Source organism: Capra hircus, chromosome 8, assembly GCF_001704415.2.
Source record: "Capra hircus breed San Clemente chromosome 8, ASM170441v1, whole genome shotgun sequence".
In the NCBI taxonomy this organism is placed as follows: domain Eukaryota; kingdom Metazoa; phylum Chordata; class Mammalia; order Artiodactyla; family Bovidae; genus Capra; species Capra hircus.
In genome coordinates this window covers 81,924,762-81,938,940 of record NC_030815.1, presented here as the reverse complement: position 1 = coordinate 81,938,940, position 14,179 = coordinate 81,924,762, and the positions used below count along the sequence as shown (strand labels likewise).

At 46.6% G+C, this 14,179-nt stretch overlaps 1 protein-coding gene across 1 annotated transcript in view; it reads left to right on the top strand.

Moving 5' to 3' along the window:
* PTCH1 (patched 1) overlaps positions 8,723-14,179 on the top strand; it is a 69,895-nt gene continuing 64,438 nt past the window's right edge. The window contains exon 1 of the mRNA XM_018052471.1: positions 8,723-9,213. Within this exon, the coding sequence (XP_017907960.1) occupies positions 9,211-9,213 (3 nt within the window). The 5' untranslated portion in view covers positions 8,723-9,210. The remainder of the gene's footprint in view (positions 9,214-14,179) is intronic.

The following is a 14,179-nucleotide window of genomic DNA, read 5'->3' as shown; positions in this document are numbered from 1 at the left end:
ATTGTGGAAAAACTTCAAACATACAATAAATTTGGGAGAATTTTACAGGGAATACGTGCACCTAGATCCTACCATTCTCATTCTACTATGCTTGCTCTAGGGGGATCCTTTTGAAAAATGTCATTCTCCAAGGCTGGGATTCTAAATCTGTAACTCTGAAATGGAAGAATAGAACCTATTTTTGTTTCTTTGTTTTTGTTTTTAAACTCCCCAGGTGATTTTGATGAGCAGCCAGTCTTGGAAACCACAGACTGAAGGAACTTGATGCAATAAATAAAGACAGATTTATCATTAGCCAGCAGTGTTCATTCTTTGTGTGTGTGTTGGGGGTAGGGGGAGTTCTGGGCTGGGCGTCTAAAGTCATTTTCTCAGTCCATCAGCATTCCTAGGAAATGTGTCAACCAGCATCAGTTTTGCAAGGGTGTGGACAGGTTCTTGGGAGGTGGCAGACCAGTTCTTCTCAGTACTAGAAGCCAAGAAGGGTCTGGCTCCAGCCCCTCTTGATTCCTCCCTCTGAACATCACAGGCAGAGAGAGGAACTCACCCTTCAGATGCAAGCCAGCTCCTGTCAACATTTCGGTGTTGTTATGGGCTGAACAAAATTTCCCCCAAAATTGATATGTTGAAGCCCCAGTGTCTCAAGAATATGACTGTACTTGGAGATAAGGTCTTTCAAGAGAAAATTAAGTTGAAATGAGGTCATATGATGGACTTTGACTAGATAAGACTGGTGTCCTTACAAGAAGAGGAAATTCAGACACAGACACAAACGTAGCCCAGTCCACATGAAGACCCAGAAGGTGGCCATCCACAAGACAAGGAGAGAGGCCCCAATAGAAACCAACTCTGACAACTTGGATTTCTTGGACTTCTAACCTCCAGGACTGTCAGAAAGTTAACTTCTGCTGTGTAAGACACCCTGTTTGTGGAACTCTGTTATGGAAACCCTGGAAAACGAATACAGATACAGCGCGGAGGGTGGGGGGGGGTGGGGGGTGGGGGGGTGGGGGGGGGTCGGGGGGTGGGGCGCGGAGGCATCAAGCCTGGAGTCACACAACAGGACAAGCAGACCCAGGCTCCTGCCTCCCCAACTCCCTGCTGAAGAGGCCTCCATCCACAACTGGTCAGAGTTGCCAGAGAAGGCACCACTGTACAGTGTCCTCCCCGTGGAGGCTGCAAGGCACCAGAAGCGCTCATCTCTCCAGGCACCAGAAGCGCGCACCTCTTCAGGCACCAGAAGCGCGCATCTCTCCAGGCACCAGAAGCGCGCATCTCCAGGCACCAGAAGCGCGCATCTCTCCCAGGCACCAGACAGAAGCGCGCATCTCTCAGGCACCAGGCCCCACCAGAAGCGGGCACCTCTTCAGGCAACAGAAGCGCGCATCTCTCCAGGCACCAGAAGCGCGCACCTCTTCAGGCACCAGAAGCGCTCATCTCTCCAGGCACCAGAAGCGCGCATCTCCAGGCACCAGAAGCGCGCACCTCTTCAGGCACCAGAAGCGCTCATCTCTCCAGGCACCAGAAGCGCGCATCTCCAGGCACCAGAAGCGCGCACCTCTTCAGGCAACAGAAGCGCGCATCTCTCCAGGCACCAGAAGCGCGCATCTCCAGGCACCAGAAGCGCGCACCTCTTCAGGCACCAGAAGCGCGCATCTCCAGGCACCAGAAGCGGGCACCTCTTCAGGCACCAGAAGCGCGCATCTCCAGGCACCAGACCCCCCCAGCCCGCGCATCTCTCCAGGCACCAGAAGCGCGCATCTCCAGGCACCAGAAGCGCGCATCTCTCCAGGCACTTGTTCCTCAGAGGGTCCATTTCACAAGTGCAAGGAGCACTGCTGTCTATATACATGAGGGGTCCTCAGAGACACGGGCAGGCCCACCTGAGGCAGAGCAGCCTCAGCACAGGGGGACAATGACAGGGCTCAGGGAGGCCTTAGCCCCTCCTGTCACACCTCAAACCGTCTCCCCACCTCCACCAAGCCTCGCCTTCACACGGCCTCTTTCACTTATAGAGTAGAAATGAAATTTGGCTCACTGCTCCAAATCTTGAACCATGCAGCTCAAGTAAGTGAAGTTTGGTTCTACATCTTTTCTCACGTTTTAAGACGCATGATGAATTCTGAGAAGCAACAATGTTAATTGTATAAAACAGCATCTTTTGTCATACCAAGAGTATTTTTTTCAGACAGTAAATTTTTAATCTTCATACTTAAATAAGAATATAAATTATACAAGTATACACGAAAACAAATATTTTCCAAGGACATAGCTTTGCTTTGTATCCCTGTAGCAATAGTGCCCTTACTATTAAATGCAAAATCAGAACTCTAAGTGTTGCTGTTTTTAAAATTGAAGTATAGTTGATTTACAATATTGTCTTATTTTCAGGTGTACAGCATAGTGATTCAATTATTTTTTCAGATTATGTTCCATTGTAGGTTATTACAAAATATTGAATATACTGCCTGTGCTATACAGTTAATCCTTGCTGCTCATCTATTTTGTGTAAAGTAGTTTATATCTTTTAATCCCATACTCCTAATTTCTGCCACCCTCTCCCCTTTGGCAACCATAAATTTATTTTCTTTGTGAGTCTGTTTCTGTTTTGTATATAGAATTCATTTGCATTACTTTTTAGATTCTTCATATATGTGATATATGGTATTTGTCTTTCTCTGACTTACTTGACTAATTACAATATTCTTTAGGCCCATCCATGTTGCTGTAAATGGCACATTTCATTCTTTTTTATGGCTGAGTTTTATACACACACACACACACACACACACATAAATATATCACATCTTCTTAAGCCAATTGTCTGTTGATGAGCACTAGAGTTGTTTCCATGTCTTAGCTATTGTAAATAGTGCTGCTGTGAACACTGGGGTGGGTGCATGTATCTTTTTGAATTAGAGTTTTTGTCTTTTCTGGATAAATACCCAAGAGTGGAATTGTTGGATCATATGATGGTTCAATTTTTAGTTTTTAAAGGAACCTCCAGATGACACCACCCTTATGGCAGAAAGTGAAGAGGAACTAAAATGCCTCTTGATGAAAGTGAAAGAGGAGAGCGAAAAAGTTGGCTTAAAGCTCAACGTTCAGAAAACGAAGATCATGGCATCTGGTCCCATCACTTCATGGGAAATAGATGGGGAAACAGTGGTAACAGTGTCAGATTTTATTTTGGGGGGCTCCAAAATCACTGCAGATGGTGACTGCAGCCATGAAATTAAAAGACACTTACTCCTCGGAAGAAAAGTTATGACCAACCTACATAGCACATTCAAAAGCAGAGACATTACTTTGCCAACAAAGGTCTGTCTAGTCAAGGCTATGGTTTTTCCAGTGGTCATGTATGGATGAGAGAGTTGGACTGTGAAGAAAGCTGAGCACCGAAGAACTGATGCTTTTGAACTGTGGTGTTGAAGAAGACTCTTGAGAGTCCCTTGGACTGCAAGGAGGTCCAACCAGTCCATGCTAAAGGAGATCAGTCCTGGGTGTTCATTGGAAGTACTGATGCTGAAGCTGAAACTCCAATACTTTGGCCACCTCATGCGAAGAGTTGACTCATTGGAAAAGACCCTGATGCTGGGAGGGATTGAGGGCAGGGGGAGAAGGGGAAGACAGAGGATGAGATGGCTGGATGGCATCACCGATTCGATGGACATGAGTTTGAGTAGACTCCGGGAGATAGTGATGGACAGGGAGGCCTGGTGTGCTGCGATTCATGGGGTCCTAAAGAGTCAGACACGACTGAGCAACTGAACTGAACTGATTCTGTTCTTCATAATGGCTACACGAGTTTACATTCCTATCAACAGTGTAAGAGGCTTCCCTTTTCTTCACACCCTCTCTAGCATTTATTTGTAGACTTTTTGATGATGGTCATTCTGAGTGGTGTGAGGTGATACCTCATTGAGTTTCTATGTTCATTTCTCTAATAATAAGTGATACTGAGTATCTTTTCATGTGCTGGTTGGCCATCTGCATGTTATGTTTGGAAAATATCTATTTAGATCTTCTTTCATTTTTTTATTGCATTGTTTGTTTTTTTGTTACTGGGTTGTTTGAGCTGTTTGTGTAATTTGGATAGCAACCCCTGTAAATTGCATCATTTGCAAATATTGTCTCCCATTTCGTACACTGTCTTTTCATTTTGTGATGGTTTACTTTGCTGTGCAAAAAGCTTTTAAGGTTCATAATGTTCCATTTGTTTATTTTTGCTTTTATTTCATTTGCCTTGGAGACTGATACTACTATGATTTACAGCAAAACAAATGTCTGTGTGTGTTCTCTTCTAGGAGTTTCAGGATGTCATGTCTTATATTTAGATCTTTAAACCATTTTGAGTTTATTTTTGTATATGATATGAGGTAGTCAATCTAATTTCACTGATTTGCATGTAGCTGTCCAGCTTTCCCAACACCACTTGCTGAACAGATTCTTTCCTCCACTGTAGATTCTTGCCTCCTTTGTCATAGATTAATTGGCCTTAGGGGCGTGGGTTTATATCTGGGCTTTCTGTTCTGTTACAATGATCTATATGTCTTGTGCCAATACCATGGTGTTTTGATTATTGTAGCTTTACAGTATGGTCCGAAGGATTATATCTCATTTTGTTCTTTTTCCAGACAGAGGGTATTTTTTATGTTTATTACATTTACTATCTTTTTCAGTCCTCTTAGGTACAATTGGAACCTTTTGATAATTCTTCTGACCTGCTTGATTGCAATAAGTCGTTTCCCCTGGCTCTGAACTGCCACCATCACCATCACCACCAGCCAGCCTGGGCACACTTGCCTCCCATAGTTTAAAAATCTTCTTTGGCATTTCATTTCTTACCACATTCTGCATGGGCAAGGCTGCCCCTGAAGGTCTCCATAGAGGGAGTCCTCTGATCAGAGAAAGTTCTACGTGTATATCAATTGCAAGAGTAAACAACTTGGATCAGTTTCGTTTTTTGAGGTAGGAGGTTCCACAGGTATCTCTTTTCACTGCTCCTTTTCCTCCTGAGGTTATTGTCCTACCTTTGAATACTACAACTTCATGTGTCTCTGTATTTCGTAATGGTGGCCCTTAAAAGTCTTTGGTTTATGACTCCAACAGATCACACTCAAACAAAGCTCGTTTATGACACTCCAGGTCTCTTTACACGCATTTTGTTTCCAAGCTGTTTTTGCAGGTTTTTCTGCTCTGCAATCCTGTTTTACTTTCTCATTGTTGTTTAAAAAATTCTTCTTTTTCTGTTTCAGGATTGCAATTACCACTATAATTCAATTGTTCATTGAGTCTCCTAATTCCAACCAACCACCTTAAATACTTCTTACCCTTCAGTCCTCAAAGCCCCAATTCTGTAAGTTGGTTTGTCTTGGGGTAGGTATCCTCCTGACAGGAAAAGAGGGTAGTCATTTTAGAATGGAAATCTCTACATTGGCCAAAGTTACTTTTTATGAAAGCTTGGTCTGTCTGATCCAGTATTAAAGAATGACCACATCAAGGGTGACTGACAGAGTGAGAGTAGCATTCATCCTGAGATGGAGACATTCTCAAATGTGGACACATGTTTCTCCTGAACCCTCAGTTATTCATTTGAAACCCTCTAGTTGCTGGAGGTTGCAGTCAGGGAGGGGATGAGTAAAAGTGCCGAGGCACCCACATTTAGTGGAACCAGAAAGAGGGGAGCATAGAAAGAAGAATGTGTGTGCGTGCATGTGCCTGTGTCTGTGTTTATGTGTGACGAGGGTAACAACGGTATCTCAAGTAGCAGCAGATATTCAGAGATAAACAGCCAGGAGTGACCTTGCCCATCAACACATTTGATTATGCCCATGTGGTCTGTTTTCAGACCTATTTCAAAAGGTTCCTCCATTATTCCGTCCTCAGATGCCCCACATGTCTCCAACTGGTCCTGCCTTAATGCCCTGAAATTTCCAACTTGGCAACTTATTCCTCTGGGCATGCTCTTAAAGTCCAAGTTAACTTACAAATGTATTGTCTAGTGGCCTCATCAGCCACTAACATCTTGATGCCAACTGGCTTATCAGATTGGGCAGGCTACAATTGAGCTCTGCTGTCTGGAAGCCTTGACAGTCATTGACACCTCCATGCGAAGAGGGTTATCAGACAAGGCAGCAGTGAAGCTGGCTTTGTAGGAAGGGATGAAACACAAACAACTTTAGAATGGTGGAGGCAGCTGCTTGATGAGAAAGAGCCCACCTACCCTGGCAGAGAGTCTCAGAGAAATGCCAGAAGGTACCAATGTATGGGGCTCTGGATCCCGGAGAACACGTCTCAGAATTGATGATTTAACGTTTCTAACATCTAGGAGTGAAGAGAAGAGAGGGCCTAGTACTGAGAAAATTTTCAAAACCTGATTTCCGAAGAAGGAAAGGAAGGGCAAGCTGCTATTGAGGGAGAGCATTTCCACTGTGGTCTCCTCTCCTTCCTGACCTTTCAAGTTCTAATACCAAAGGTTCTATCTCCCTGATTCACTAAACCACCACTGCCCAACTTCAACAGTTCACATTCAAACCAAGCTCATCTTTGCTCCCAACTATAAAGCATTTGACTGAACTATGACATTAAGACCTTCAGTCTTAACTAGTGGAGGCGAGACCATGAAATCTGGGCAGCTCTGTCTGTAACCTCTCCGTTCTGTATTATAAAGGGGTAACTTGACAGCAGGCTCGTGAAGCTTCAGGGCCCCTTCTCCCACAGTTCCCCTTCATGGCCCTGTACTTGATTTTGTTTGTAATTTGGACTTCCTGAAGAAGCTGTCTCCCCTTACCAAACTGCATACACCTGAGACCCCACCAAACCTGGGTCCACCCCTCATTATCAGCCTTGGCCATACTTATGGAGCAGGTAGCCAAATGTGCTTGCTCGAGAGTCTTCATTTGAACTGGGAAAGGCAAACTCCACAATTCTGCTGGAATTTCCCTGCAAAACTAGCTTACCTAACAACTTTATATTATGGGCCATTTAAAAGTTGTTCGCTAAGCTGTTTCCTCTTTTTCTTATTCCCTTTCCTCTTTCATATGCTAGATCACTCTACTTGTAGACGTACTTATACCTTCTTCTTCCTTGTCCCCACCCACTCTCCCCAACCCAGGTTTACAATAGGGTATGAACAGAATCCTTTGATATGACACCGAAAGGTAGTCTTTCAGAGGGAAATGTTGGTGGGTTTGTTTTCCCAATCATTATAACACAGAACCCATGTTCAGCTAATATCCATTTGAGACCATTTTATACTAAAGTCTACTGGTATGAAATGATAACCATTTTTTGGACCAGCTTAATCCACAGGGCTGCCCAGTATTCCAATGCTTAATTACTTAATGTATTTTAAACACAAACACCCTGTAAACTCAAATGATCCTGTTAAAGAATGGCATATCATCTTTGGGGTAAGGAGATGACTTGTGACTCTTGTGTGGGTGAGGGGGGAAGGAGGAGGACACCACATGTGCCCAGCCCTGTCTGACTCTGTGACCCATAGACTGCAGCCCAGCAGGCTCCTCTGACCATGGAATTTTCCAGGCAAGAATACTGGAATGGGTTGCCATTTCCTACTCCAGGGGATCTTCCTCACCCAGGGATTGAACCCCTGTCTCTTGCGTCTCATGCATTGACAGTTGGGTTCTTTACCACTAGTGCCACTGAGAAGCCCCATTGTGACTTGCAGGTATTGTTTTATTTTGTTTTAATGAGAACGTGTACACACCCACCCACCCCTAATCACACTGTCAGCCCAGAATGAGGTGAGAAAAGGCAGGCTTTTCTTGAAGACCAGCTAGGTAACTCCCGATGGTTTCAGTATGTTACCCCTTCCCCCTGTATCTGTAATTCATCTTTATTCAAAACGGGGTACATTTGAAATAGCACCTTTCAGCGGTCTGAACGTGAAACAGTTTACCCTGCAGGTTTGAGTAGATTAAACATCGCAGCAGAGTCTCTCCTGAATAGGACTTTCCATTTAGGGTAAGAGGCTGAGAGCCACAGCACTTCCGTCTAGCCCAATCACCCAAGCTGGCCTCGTTTGGGAAGGCAGCGTGGGTGGGAGCGTTTGGGTGGCATACCCCAAAAACCACAGTAATTGGAAGGGAAAAGAGCAAATATCAATTAGTGATTCCTCAGCCAGCTACCAATCTTGGTTTCCAAGGGATTCCACTTTAGTCTTACTCCAGAAGCAGCAGCTTCCCAGGGACCTGCGACAGAAGCTGCACGAATCCACATACATCTTAGTACACGGAACATTTCCCCGGGGAGACTCTTGTTATCTGCGCGGCTTCCCTGGCTCTCTGCCTCCCTGTCAGCCTGTGGGCCTGTCAACCAGAATGCTCCCAGCTTCTCGAGGCTTCCGTGGGAATGCGAGCGGGAAAGGGCTTTGAGAACTGAAGACAGGAAAGTGGTGTTCCTCTGCAGCGCTCTGGGCACCCCTCATTTCCCGGAGCGCCGGGGATGCTAAAATGAGCTTCCCTGCTCCCCCCCCCCGGCACCGCCCACTCGGGGGTTTGGGCAAGTGGCTATTTGTTAGCAAATAACGTGTGTGGGGTTGGGGAGCACTAGGTGCGGAAGGCGAGATGTTGAGCGGAGACCCCCCGCCCGGCGGCCCCCCGCAGACAGAGCCGCAGGGGGCGGGGAGGGGCGGCAGGGGCTCGAAGGAGCTCGCTCGGCGGGGCGCCTCCCAGGAAGGCGGGGAGGGGAGCGCCTGTTTACCCAGGAGGGCTGTGCTGATAGCACGTTCCTCGAGTTTACTTTGCTTTCCTTGAGTTTATTGTAAAGGGGTAAAGTTTTCGGATCTGTCACGTGACCCTGACAGGTCCTGCCTATGGCGCGGCAGACCACCCACGCCGAGGGCCATGGAACTGCTTAATAGAAACAGGCTTGTAATTGTGAGTCCGCGCCGCACTCCGCCGAAAGCCTCCGGCGGCCCAGCGCGCCGGGGTTTTTACACTTTCCGTTCCTTTTGTAAAGACGGAGGAGGAGGAGGAGAAGACGAAGACGAAGAAAAAGACGACGACAGGGAAGACAAAGAGATCCGCGGCGACAAGACTAGGGGGAGACGAGGGAAGACGGGAAGAAGACGGAGGAGCAGAGGACCAGGAAAGGGGGGCCCGGGGGGGAAAAGGAATTGATGTGAAATCCAAGCGCAGCGTCCGCGCCATCGGCACCCGCGCTCCGGGCAGGGCTTGACGGCCGGCTATGGTGAGTGCAGCCGGCTCGGCCGCCGCCGCCACCTCGCCCTCGCGCGGCGTGCGCCCCGGGAACGCGGGATTGCGGGGACCGGCGGGCGGGCGGGGCGGGCGGCGCGCCGGGGCCGCGGGGCTGGGTGGGCTGCGCCGGCGGGGCACAGGGGCGCCGGCCCGCGCCTCCAGGCTCGCTCGCTCGCTCGCACGCTCCGGGCCCCCGCCCCCCGAGGCCGGCCCCGCGGGGCGGGGAGGGGGCTGTCTGCGGCGGGCCCGGCCGGGGAACGGCTCCGAGGGGAATTCTCACGGAGGGGGTCGCCTGGGATCCCATTTTCACGCTTGAAAGGGTCGCCACCTTGGCTTCCGCTCATCAGCCTGGCGGTGGCTACTGACTGCCAGCGGAGGCAGAGCGCTGGGGATGGAGGGCTGGTGCGAAGTGACAGCGCCGGGGGGAGGGTGCGGGCCGGGAGCGCGCGCACCCGGGCGAGTTCTCTAGTCTCCCGGGAGCTCGGGGAGGTCTGCCCGAGGGGCTGGGCGTACGCTCTCGCACCCCTACCCAGTGTTCTCGGCACCTGGGCCGGGACTCTGAGTGGGACACCCAGGGCTAGGAGAGAGGTACCTTATCAAAACTCGAAGCGCAAACATCCTTCTCCCGGTCGCCGTTGGTGGGAATAAGGGCCAAAGGGGCTTTCCTGGGTTCAGGAAGGGGCCACGGGTAGGAGAGGTATGTGTTGACTCTTGCACGCATGGAATTGGGCATTCTGGTGCCTGCCAACCATTAAAGAGGTGGGCGGCTAGCCCGGTGCTGAGATGGCCAAGTAGGGCCTGAGGGGGATCCTTGAGGTGGGCCAGACTGATCCAAACCCATGTAGACCTGGTGCCAACCATGGGACCACAAGACCTCCAGAGACTGTACCTCGGAGGTGACATATACTGTGTCTTCAGGTATTTAAGTTCCTGCTAAACATGACTCCTCTTGGTGGATGAGCAATAAACTCCAAATTTTCAGATCCCGATTTCCATCACCTAAGAAGAACCATATGGATTGTTGTCTATGGAAGACACCTAGAGACCTCTGTTTTCATAGACATGGGAGAAAAGACTATCTTCTTTCCTTTCTAGCCTTCCTTCCTCTCTAGGGAGGAACCATATGAAAGAACAGGAGGTAATAATAAAAACCCACTATGGGTGGTTCCAAGTTATTAATACTTTGATATTGAGGTCTTGAACTCCTACAACAGTCCTTTTTCAGCATTTTGTGTGTTCGGGTTTTTTTTTTTTTTTTTTGGCTCCAGTAGTTCAACATGCAATTAATTGCCTCTACAAAGAAAGACAATGCCTTTTGGTGTCACCCTTTGTTACTGTAACTTATTATTTCTGGGTGGTATAAATTGTTGCCTCAGGTGCATTGTGTACCCATGTTGTAAAACAAGGGCTTTCAGTTGTGAGTTTGTGTGTGTTCCAGTTGTCACCCAGCTTCCTTCCACAAGGCTGTGTTTCACAGCCTTTTGCGTTTGAGTCTAAGACCTTTTTCTTTTAACATGTTGAATCAAGGTAGACACCCATGGGCCCATTCTCAATTTGGGGTATTAGCTTCATTTCAAACTCACTGAGAAGTATATCTAATTTCTGGTTATAACCTAGTCATAAAGTAACAAGCTATTTGAGTAGAAATTAGCACCATTTGGAATTATTTTGTGAAAAAATGACTTAAAAAAGTCATCTTCAATTTTCTACAGATAGAAAAACTAATGAGGCAAATCAATATAGATTGAATAGATTAAAATATCTGTCTTCCCTATTTTGTCCTTTCTCTCTCTCACACACACACACCTTTTATTTTCTCCCGCCTCTGCCACAGTGTATAAAGCCCTATTGAGACGTGTAGGCGTGATGTGTAAACCGGATTAGCAGTATGAAAGAAAGACACACAATAAGCTGGAATTGTTTTACTTCCCTTTCATTTCTCATGCCTATATCTCTAATAAATTTGTTGCTCCAGCAGTGGGTCAAAGGGATCATGTTGCTCAGCTTCTTTTTCATGCAAGACCCGATGGCAGAGATCACTGAAATGAATGGTGTGCCTTCTGCCAAATGCAGAGTTTGATATGGATATATTAGATGAGGAGATAGAGATGAGGAGAGAGATGGACAGAAGAATGTTCAAAGTTTGGGTCTTTCCAGAATACATCTCTGTCTCTTAAAGTAATGTGGCTAAGAAGATATATAGACAAGGGAAGAAATAAATACAAGGGTCAAGGCTGTTTTCTTTCAAGTTCATTGTAGACTGAGCATTTTCTCTGCAGTTAGTGACATTCCCAGCAAGAGAATACCAATCGCTTTGGCACCACAGAAAGTCTAAGTCCCTTTTCCAAATTAGTATGTGTATCTGGAGTAATAAACGTGAAGAATTCCGGGACCTTCTCGGGACATCTCCTTCTACCTCTACCACCAACCCCCCCTCACTCCCCACCAAGCTCACTGCAAGCACACACACACAAAAAAGCCAGTGCTCCTGGGTTTGTGCTGTAGACCCCTCATTTACTCTTTTGTAGAATTGGGAGCAGCTTCCCATTAAAGGAGATCAGGGGTAATTAGCAGCATTATTTTGACAAGTTGGCTAGAGCTGTTCCCTTTCCTCCAGTTCTGGGGAGGGGGAAATACGGGAGGAAACAGAAGGTTGAAGGGAGAAGGGGAGGGGAGTCATTCTTAAGGGGGTTACATTCTGGGGCTGCTGAATTGGTTTTTTCCCTCCCCCTTTTAGACTCATTTTCTACCATCACCTTTAAGCAAATATAAAAGCTGCCAATGAAGAAATAATAAGGCACTCTTAAGGAGCCAAAAAATGGCTTGAATTGAGTCAACTCTTATCCAACGTACCTGCTTTAACTGCTCAGGTTCTGGCCCTTCACGCACATCCAGTGCCCTGGGCTCTCTATCCACAAATAGAATATCACTTTAAATCCCCAATTCTCTCCCCACCGCAGCCTCTCCACAGGAATACTTGTGGGACTTAATGTAATGTTTGCAATTCTTTGCCTTTGTGGAAAAGAGTATTAAGCTCAGTAGATAAAATTATAACATGGCCCAAAGGTCAAATTACTAGAATACATCTACTCCTTCATTCATTTGTACTCTGCAGATATTAGCTAAATTACATTAGATTTTAAAGACCTAATTAGTTGGATCTGAGAAACCAATGAAAAGTCAAGTTCCAGCCTGGTTTCTCATTACTCCACCAAGTGCAGCTCCCACAGTTTCTTATCACTGGAATGTCCAAACACAAAGGGCAGATGTTTTATTTCAATGTCATCATTGGGATAATCAGATGTCATTTTTGAGATGTGTGTGGTGTGACCATGGTTATTTGAATACTGGAGTAGAGAAAAGATATAAAGGAATCATATTTTAAGAGTCTAAAGAATGTGTTTTGAAAACTACAAATTTCAATGAAGTCTTGGATCATGACAGAGAGACCAAAATGACAATTGATGCATTGAGATGGACTTTACTTGGAAAGGGAAAATGGGACACTCAAGAAAGAGGGCCAGCAACTCCTGCTGGTTGAAAAGGCACCAAGCGTCTCACTTGTTCAGTGCAGAAAGGCCACTAAAGAGATTTTTCCCAGCAGACACCTTTGCAGCCCTGGCTCCTCCTGTCAGCCTCCTCTCAGGTCTGGAGAATCCTGGTTGAAGTTAACAAACCCGGTGTGGCGCAGCGGTGCCCTGCACAGGGCATGCATATTAAAGCCGACAATGCTTACAAATGTAAATAAGGGCAGATTGATTAGGAACAACATTATCGCTGGGAATGTCGAACTCACATGCATCAGCAATGAGGCAAATTGGGGGCAGCCTCAGCCCTGACCACCCAAGTCGAGCAGGCTTTTACACTGGCTCCTCTTCCTTTCTTAAAACGTTACAGAAACAAGGCCAATTAGATCCTCAAAGTAATTCATCTCCGTGTATGAAAAAAGCAGACCACAGGGGAAGCGGCCACTGGGGGTGGGGAGATTAAGATAGCGCTTGTTAGAGCCCAGGCTGGGGATTGCCGTCCTGGAACCCATGGTAGAATTTACAGGCCGAGACTATTGTCTGAGATACTGAAAAGTTAACCTATCAAACAGCGGGTGAGGGGGCTAAGGGAGCTGAAAACCCCAGAGATCAGTTTAGGAATTAAGTCAAACCCAGGGAAATAAGCCCGAGTGAAAGAGGTTTTGTCATCGAAATGGTGTACATGTAGCTGCGCGGGGAGTAATAGGAAACTGTTGGCTTATCATTTCATTTTAGAATTCCATAATCTATACTGAAATTGCAGTAAAGGAAAAACTAATGTTTTGGTCTGAAACATTGTATAGAATTTCGTAAAGAAAAACATAGCCCTGCCTATAGCTACATGGTTACCTCTGCCACACAGCAAGCCTCATATATAAGACTGACGTGTCTTTTTAGGGGTACCACCCCCAAAACCTTTAAAAATTAATTTCCAGCGGCACGCACAAAACGGTTTGACTTGAAACGTCAGTAGAACCATTCAGTGAAAAAAAAACAGAATAATATATCACGTGTCCCGATATGCTATTTACCAAACATAATAAATACCAGGATATTGCTCAAAGATTAAGCTTGCTCTCAGTCGAGCCCAATATTCCTGCGAACTTATTTATTAACGTACTGTCATTTGAAATGCACGCTGCTTGTCTTTTCTGAATTTTCGCAACCCTTCCTAGAGCCGCTCACAAAATCACGTGCTCCTTCGGAGTTTTAAGTTTTGAATTTACGCGCTGGTCGGGTACTCAGGTCCTCCTCCCGATCTCGTGAACACCACCTCAGACACTTCTACTGTCTTTGTCTCTTTATTCTGCAGGACGACCCATCCAGCCCAGGGTACTGCACGCGTTTCGCCAGTTTGGGATTCAGAGGGCAGGGCCTCCCAGTGAAACCAGGAAGGCGAAAAGGCTAGAGGGAAGGTGGTGAGGCCGGTAG